This window comes from Ictalurus punctatus, chromosome 12 (genome assembly GCF_001660625.3).
Source record: "Ictalurus punctatus breed USDA103 chromosome 12, Coco_2.0, whole genome shotgun sequence".
Lineage (NCBI taxonomy): Eukaryota > Metazoa > Chordata > Actinopteri > Siluriformes > Ictaluridae > Ictalurus > Ictalurus punctatus.
Window position 1 is genome coordinate 9,754,775 of NC_030427.2, and position 9,262 is coordinate 9,764,036.

General features: G+C 38.8%; 1 protein-coding gene across 1 annotated transcript; it reads right to left on the reverse strand.

Annotated features, from left to right (window-relative positions):
• Window positions 1-2,420: 2,420 nt before the first annotated feature.
• Window positions 2,421-5,174, reverse strand: LOC108272443 (myeloid-associated differentiation marker homolog). The gene has a single exon (XM_053684152.1). It carries the CDS (start codon window positions 4,898-4,900, stop codon window positions 4,025-4,027), a length of 876 nt encoding a protein of 291 aa, XP_053540127.1. The 5' UTR covers window positions 4,901-5,174; the 3' UTR covers window positions 2,421-4,024.
• Between the last annotated feature and the right edge of the window lie 4,088 nt (window positions 5,175-9,262).

Genomic DNA, 9,262 nt, shown 5'->3' on the forward strand with positions numbered 1-9,262 from the left:
ACCGTGATCCGCCATGCTGTCGGCGAGTTCAAATTGTTTTGTGGACTGAGACAGTCGGGCGCTTGCGCTTTTGCCGCAGATTGATGGCCGCAATGGCAAAGAGCACACACTGTCTCTCCTTCATCTCGTAGGATATGATGCATATGTAGACTGGTGAATTTTATATACAAATGCTCCTCCTGCAGAATGTTTCATTTAATGGCAACAAAGCTGGTTTGTTGTCAAAAGTTGAATGCTAATTCTGCCACCGACTGATACAGGTTACTATGGCAATCAGTAGTACGAACGTCTACTGGCGACGTCATAGTATAGCGAGTGGCGACTTGTGGCGATAAAATCGCTGCAGGTGTGAACGTAGCCTTTAGATTTAATTCCTTTATTTAATATAAAACAAGATTGGGAGGAGTTTTTTTAAACTAGCCCAGTTTGGCAACCCTTTCATTAATGCTGCGCTTAATCATGGTTGTCAATTTGTAATTCCCAACCTCCAACCAAAGTGACCAAAACGGTCCCTGATTACAGAGACGTCAAATCAACATGGCTGTGCACAGTGTCAGATGTAAACAAAGAGTCAATATAATGTATATGCAAGTTTTAGTTTTAGACCAATCAACATACAGACATATTTGCTTGTTAAATCTAAAACACTGACTATACAGTTTGATGTATAGATGGAAAATATGCATCACTCATCACAATTAGCTGGCTAGCTTGTTGCTAACAAAAGAAAACATTGAGGCGTCCATGTTTTTTCTACTATATCGATATCGCAGAGGTCGAAAATGGTCATTTTAATGTGGGTTGAACGTTTCCCTGAGCATGGGGCAATGCGAATCCTGCCCCAATGTGCATGTGTTAGAGCTTGTTGAAGTTCCCGTTTTGACCACTGGCGTAATAATATCTCTATGGAGCTAAAGGAGCAAAATGGGGTGTTGGGCACACTGACTCACAATTGTGCAACATCTAGAAAAGCAAGCAAATCTGCTTACATTTACATTTATTCATTTAGTAGACTTTTTTATCCAAAGCGACTTACAAATGAGGAAACACAAGCAAGGTGATATATCAAGCGGAGAACAATACAAGTAGTGCTACAATGCAAGATTTTTCAATTGAGTTCTAGAAAAGCAAAGTGCGCGGAGTAGTATATGGAGTTGTGAATGCTTATAACTGTCAAATAGAAATGTTTTTTTTTTTTTTTTTTTAAATCTTTGGTCACAGAAAACATAGAAAGTTTTAAAGCAAAAGACACAAAAAGGCATTTCAATATAATTATAAATATGAATTCAAATATATGGAGTTGTGAATGAGGACTTTCATTAACATTTGTTGAACAGATGATATACAGGTGTATGCAAAAGTTTGGAAACCCCTGACCAAAGTATATATTTTGTTGATTTTTGAAGTGAAAAAAGTAAATACAACCTCTGTAACAAACTATTTTAAAAAGGAAAAAATTCTGCAAATGCTAATGCACAGTAAATTTGATGGACTTAAACAATGGAAAACATTCAAATAGTAATTGAGGCATGTGCAAATATTTGGATATTTTAAGTCAGTACTAACATCCCCTTTGGCAAAAGGCCAGGTAGGAGGCTTTCTATTCTTGTTTAATACATTTTCACCCACTCTTCATTGCAAAACGTTTCTAGTTCTGAGATATTCCTGGGCCGTCTTGCATGCATAGCATGCTTAAGATCTACCTACCGATTTTCAGTGATGTTTAAGTCTGGGGACTCTGAAGGCCATTCCAAAAGCTTCAGCTTGTGTTTCAAGTAGTTTCTAATTGCTATGGTATAAGGAGAATAAAACTCTTCAGGTCATGCTGTTATTGGAATGAAATTCAGAGTACAGTCAGGACAGCCCTCGTTGCCCCATACAGTCACAGATATAGCACGTCTAGTGTGTACGACAACATTTCAAGCTGTCATTTAAAACACTATAGATTTAATAGGTGAATTAAAAAAGGATAATTATTGTAGGCTTGTGTGTAAATATACAGGGTGTCCCAAAAGTCTCCATATATAGGGGACTATGTTGGCTAGCACCATGTCAGGTATGCCTTTGTCAGTGGATGTTCGTGGACGTCCACTTCTCCGTTGATCCGCGACACTTCCAGTCTTTTTGAATTTGTTAATAAATTAGGCAACAGGGTCGTGTGTGATGTGCTCGCCATGTTTCCTGTTAAAGTCCATGTTTCCTGTTTGGTGAAAAACAAAGGTGTTCATCTCCCCTATATATGGAGACCTTTGGGAAACCCTGTATATTTCATATACTGCGTGCGTGCGTGCGTGCGTGCGTGCGTGCGTGCGTGCGTGCGTGCGTGCGTGCGTGCGTGTGTGTGTGTGTGTATATATATATATATATATATATATATATAAATATATATATATATATATATATATATACCGTCTGGTCTCGTTTGTTGGCTGGGACTAGCTGGAATTTGAAACAAACTGATCTGTTATTTATTCTAACTCTGCAAGATGACAGAACCTAAAGAAATGGTCAGAAATAGTCTCTTTACTATAACTGATCTTACTTTACAGTTTTCTAGTGAGGTTTTTTTTTTTTCATGAAAAAGAAAGAAAAAGAAGGAAAGACATCTGGCCCTCGAGATAACATGAAACACACTCACTGAACTGAGCACACAAACGAAAGCATGCCATCTAGTGAACACGTGTGAGCTAAACGCTCTGTTACAAGTAGTGCGAAGAATCGAAACATCAGTGTGAGGTTTGTGTTGGAGATTTAGAGAGAAAGCGAAAGACAGAGCTGCGACAGTGATGGTGCGTTCTCCTCAGTGACGTAGGACTAAAATCTGCTGTGCACACACTGCAAAAGTGTGAAGATCATTAAAACCCACCAGATAAAATAACAGCTCCCCAGCAGTGTAAGATTAGCATCAGTAAGGCCTTTGCTACAGTTAAGTGGTTTACTAGACTTCAGATCATTTGGCTGAACATTTAAGGTAACATTTCTTTATTTTATATTTTTTTTCTCTATCGTTTTCTTCTTCTGTGTTTTCACAGTACAAAACAGATTAACAAACAACACATAAATGTTTTTCTTTTTCTTTCTAGACATTCAACTGTCAGTTGGATGCACCATTCCCACATTGTTCATTTCAATACAGTACTGAGTATATGAGTTAATGATCCAATTCTGTCATGGCCATTATTGTCTTTCAGCTAGTAAAGAGATTCAGAAATAAAGATCCCCAATGAACAACACTGCACATTGAATCGGGTTAAAAAAATATGCCAAATCACATCTAATCTGATAACAATCCATTGTTTCAGGGCAAAATCGCTCCATCAGATACACAGATCAGTGCGTCCCTAATCAACACATTAATTAGGGATTAAACAATCTTATATTCTCTATACATTAACATGTTGTGCTATTAAGCAGCGGTCTCATGTACAATACTTTCAAATGAGCAAGCACTGAGAAAAACGTGTGACTTTTTATTTTAATTGGAAACAATCTAGATCTAATTGGAACAGGCCTAGACATGAATGACTGTAATTAGCTACTTGTAGCACACATATACAGTATTTTTGTCTTACAAACCATTTTAAAACAGTCAGTTTTCACTGGTTTACACTTAATAAATTTACTAAAGCTGTAATTTAGAGTGCTTTTAAATCCGAAAAAACAACAACAACAACAACAAAAAAAACAAGTTTCCGATGACGTCCTTGGGATTGTTTCATAATGAATTGCCAGTCTTTCTCTTTTTTAATCTACAGCACTAGAGCTAAAACTCGAACTGTAATTCAAGGTAAGGACGTCCAAGTGATTAAAAACGTTCGACAGACAGCGTACAATGTATGTATATTTACTCTAAAGTGTAAATAGTATTTCTCAGAAAACAGCACGGAAATATTCGCCTTTTATGATAATTTATCATAATAACAAAAACACACAACCTTGTGTGGTTTAAATAATACTGAATTATGAATAACATCACCCACGCTTTAACTAACAAGCCATGTCCTCCACTTTTTGGTGTCACTCCTTAATTTCGGTCACACAGCAGTTTAACCGAGAAAGCCAGGTCCACCGTGTATGCCAACAAAGTGATGCATGCCATCACTGTCTCACTTATAATAATAACAACAGCTCCTTGTTTCTGAGCTCCACCTTGCTGCTCCAGTGCTCGTGTGAAGCAAACTACTGTGCCTACGGTATACATGATCAATCCCAGCAGACTGAAGCTGGCGAGGAGCCGGTCAAATGGTACAGGGCTGCGAGCCGCACAGTCCATTAGCATCACCAGGACTGTGACTACAGATGGAAGCAGGCACATGCTGTAAGTTACAGCCGACACGCAGGTCCTCCATTTGGGTTCGGATTGGATGCTGAGCAGCACCAGCGCTATGCATCCTCCAAAGACCTGCAGCAATTTGAGAAGTCCAGGTACGGTGGCCATGTAGCCTCGCTGGTGGCCATCGCTCTGTGATCGAATCAACTGGAGCTCTATGAAGTAAGCCAGAGAGGTGAGACATGAGCCCACGGCAGCCGCTATTGTCCTGGGATCAGAGTTTTCAGAATTACCCACTAGGGTCCATGTGAAGGCGAAGGAGGCAGTAAACGCCATGAGTGCACCAAGAGCCGCCACAGTGGCCGTGAGGTTCTTCCAGGAAAGGGGTAACAAGTTGTGGAACTGGATGAAGTGGATGACGACAATGAGGAAGGTGAGGACAAAGAAGAGGCACCATATAACCATGCAGAAGCTGTAGAAGGTGCTATGGTAGGTATGCTCAGGCGATTTGAAATCATAGTCCATGGAGGATGCCAGGCTGAAAGTGAGGCAGCTGAAGAACAATGCGCAGAGACGAGCCACTGAAAGTGGAGTGGTGAGGGTGCTAAGCTCTCCGAACGTGACTGGCATGATGCTACCGGTGCATGAAACCTTTCCTCGTAATGTCAGGTGATTATCCTTTCCTGTTCTTATTTATATACATGATCCATTGAAAGGTTGAATTAAATTCTTGTCACAGAAATCCAAATCAAAAACATCCATCCAGTACACACAGTACTGTTATGTCTCCTTCACGTTGAGTCTTCAACTTGGTTATGATGATGTGTGTCACTGCACGCATTCTCACAGACTCCTAGACAGGCAAACGCACACACACACACACACACATACAACAGGATATTTGCACGCCTACTCCCACTTCCTGAAGTTGCTTCTTCAGTACCGTTGTAGGCCTTGTGCAGCCGACCACATTAAAAGCTTCAGAGCACTGCAGTCTTCCTCTTTCCCACTCACCCTCCTGTATTCGGCTACAGAAAACAAGCCCACAGGCTTTCCACAGGTCTATTATAGCTAAATGCCACACAATTGTCCTTTAAATACAATGGAGGTAAACGTGACTCATGTCCCTTCTCTATTGTAGTCCTCTTCCTTCAAATGGAAGCGCAATAGTTGGAACACAGTAAAACTTAAATGATAACAATGCTAATGAGACTCTTTAGATGTATTCGGGGATGTCAGTTACTCTAAGATGCAGGTATTATCCAAATCAAAGTTTTGCAAGTTTTGAGACAGGTGGGAATCAAGTTCAACTTTTTTGTTGTTGTTGTTAAGTTTTGCAGAAGTATAATCAACCTCTCATAGCTGAGGTTTGAGTTGGGGTGGCCACATATCCATTTATGTTTTGTGTAAATTGTCAAATGTACAGAGTATACCATAATTGGAAGTCATTTTAATTTTGAGAACATATGCACAACAACCTACAGTGCATTCACCCACTTTACAAAATGAGAATGTTTAACAAGTACAAAATTTTTTGAAGCATCATAGGATGTTAAAGCGACACAGCAGGAAGTAGATACAAGCAGATATGAAGCCCAGCATCCTTTATATACATTGTAGTTTTACACGTATTCACTATAAAGATACAGGCCAATTCAATTGTTTTTATTGTAGAATGAAGACCTTTGGGTTTGAGATCAAAAGATGAATATGAGAACAGAGTTTAGAATTTCAGCTTTTATTTCCTGGTATGTATATGTAGAGTGTTAAATGAAATAGAACGTTGCACATTTTGTATCAGATCACCTAATTTTTAGGCGAGCAAAAATATTGGAACATGCGACTGACAGGTATTTCTTCTTACCGATGTGTGTCCTGTTAGAATGATTGTTTAAACAATAAATAGCTCTGAACATCTATTCTTTTTTTTTTTTTAGCCTTCTGTTTCACCTGTAAAAGACTGAATTTGTTGTTAAAAAGGATAAGCCAACATGAAGATCAGAGAGCTGTCTGTGGGAGAAAAGCAAGCCATTTTGAAGCTGAGAAAAGACGGAAAATCAGAGGTAGAGGTAGTGTCATGGCTTGGGCTTGCATGGCTGCTTCTGGAATGGGTTCACTAATCTTTATTGATGATGTTACTCATGATGGTAGCAGCAGAATGAATTCAGAAGTTTATAGGAATAGGAAATGCATCCAAATTAGTCGGGAGGAACTTTATGCAGTAAGACAATGTTCCGAAACACACTGCCAACTCAAAAAAGGACTTTATCAGGGGAGAAAAGTGGAAGGTTTTAGACTGGCCAATACAATCACCAGACCTTAACCCAGTTGCACAGCATTTCACCTCTTGAAGAGGAGACTGGAAGGAGGAAAGCCCCCAAAACAAACAACAACTGGAAAAGCATCACAACAGAAGAAACCAACAATTTGGTGATGACAGTGAGTCGTAGGCTTGATGCAGTAATTGCAACCAAGGGATATACAACCAAATATTAAGTGTTATTTACTTTAATTTACTTCAAGACTTATCTGTTCTCATAACAGTTCTCATAAAACTATTTTCATACTTTTACTCGCCAAAAAATTGTGGCCTAATACAAGACATTCTGCATTTTAGGTTGTTTAACACATCTACATGTAAATACCAGGAAATAAAAGCTGAAATTCTAAACTCTCATCTCATATCCATCTTTTGATCTCAAACCCAAATGTCTTTGGTGTATAACACAAACATATTTATTGGCCTTGCCGTTCCAGTAGTTCTGGAAGGGACTGTACATGTACATACAGATGGGTGCCAAAAAAAGGGTTTAAAAAATAAAGTGTTGGCTCACCAAAAGCCACCAGAACAGCTTTAATTCATCTTGGCACAGATTCTAGAAAGTCTCTAGAAATGTACAGGAGTGATGAACATCAGTTTTCCAGAACATATTACCGCAGTTGGTGTTTGATTCTTTGGAGTGACGTGGTGGAGAACGTCGTTCCAAAAATCTTCCATAGGTGTTCAATTTGGCATAGAACATTATTTCAAATCTTTTTATACTCATGGGTCCATTCAGTAAGCCCTCGTATACTGTGGCTGGAGGAGGAGTCATCCTGGACGAGATGGTTATATTGTCAGTGTATTCAGGCATACATATCTGAGAACTCATTAACCAGTCATTTGGTGAATGTGTATTCACATTGTTTTCATGCAAAATGCATGCAAACATATTAAAAATAGCCCCGCCTACAGAACACTATTAGAGTCCTGGCATGCAAAACTGTCAAGAGAGAATCCAATGGACCATACACTTCTGTTTAAACATTCCTTTGTTTCAAGTGTTCTCAGTTCTGGTTCTGCAATGCAACATGCTGCACATGTTTCAGTTTTCCTTCCTGCTTCCTGTAAACTCTTGAAGAACTTTGCAAACTTTTAATGGAGCTTAATAGGCGTTTTAACCATCAAAATGCCCATAATAAGAACATATCTGTACGTACAGGTATACAAAATATATGCTCGATTCTGATTGGTCAGAAGGGTGTTGATTAATTTTCTATTACAGCAGCTCTGATAACAGTTCTGGCTGCGAGGACTATATTAATTCCCTCAATCTAATATGATGGCGTGTCCTACAGTAGCAACTTCATATGAAACTGTATGACGCACGCTCCACTTAAACAGATATTTGTGTAATCATTGATATGGTGATGTTCTATTTTTGCGAGGAGATGTTTATTTGGAGTTTGCAAAGGGGTCTTCGGTGTCAGCACTTTGAAACAGTCAGAAGTAAAAATAAATAAATAAACAAACAAATAAATAAATAAATAAATAAAGTTTTCCAACACAGGAAAGACTTTTAAAAAGCTCCAATTTTTTTTTGTATTGAAAAAGAGGCTGGTGAGGGAACATCAGTGGTAACAGGAACTTATTATCGGGCATAAAATATAACTAGAAATGGTTTGTCATTTATCGAGAAGGAACTCTGGACTTCAGTTCCCATCAGCCACTGCACTGTACTACATCAATGTCACACGACCACCTGCACCTGAATCACGTTTCTGTTAACGAGCACGCTTATATATAGCCACTGTTTGCACTGCTTCCTTGTCTTACGTTTGGCTTAGACTGCCGTTGTCCATGTTACTGTGGTTTGGTCCTGTTAGTTTATGTTTCGTCCTTGCCACAGTGTTTTGCATTAGTCATAGGTATGTTTTGTTGGTTTAAAGAGCCCAGACTTGAACCCGATTGAACATCTCTGGAGAGATCAGAAAATGGCTGTGCACCGACGCTCCCCATCCAACCTGATGGAGCTTGAGAGGTCCTGCAAAGAAGAATGTGAGAAACTGCCCAAAAATAGGTGTTCCAAGTTTGTAGCATCATACTCAAAAAGACTGGAGGCTGTAATCGGTGCCAAAGGTTCTTCAACAAAGTATAAAGCAAAGGCTGTGAATACTTATGTACATGTGCTTTTTTTTTGTTTTTTTGTTTTAAATAAATTTGCAAAGATTTCAAACAAACTTCTTTCACGTTGTTATTATGGGGTATTGTTTGTAGAATTTTGAGGAAAATTAACGAATTTAATTCATTTTGGAATAAGGCTGTAATATAACAAAATGTGGGAAAAGTGAAGTGCTGTGAATACTTTCCGGATGCACTGTATATAAGAATGATCCCAAAGCTTATTTTTATTCATATGCACTTTGTAATACTGTACACTGAGGTCCATGAATCAGAGTAGCTTTCTTTAACTAAGAAACATTCTAGTAAATGGTAATAATCTGCTCTCGGGCTTTAGGGAACTGATTTAAAAATATCAGCTCTGTTTCCTGAAATGTGTTTAAGCAAACGTGAAAAAAAAAAAAGTGAACACCTGTGCGTGTTTATTTTTAGCTATGTGGGCTTTTGCATGTGCGTGAGTGTGCATTTGATACGTAGAGGTTTGCGTGGGTGTCGAATGTGAAGGCTGAAGAAAAGAAAACTGTCATTTCTGTGCTAAGAAATTTTTCGTG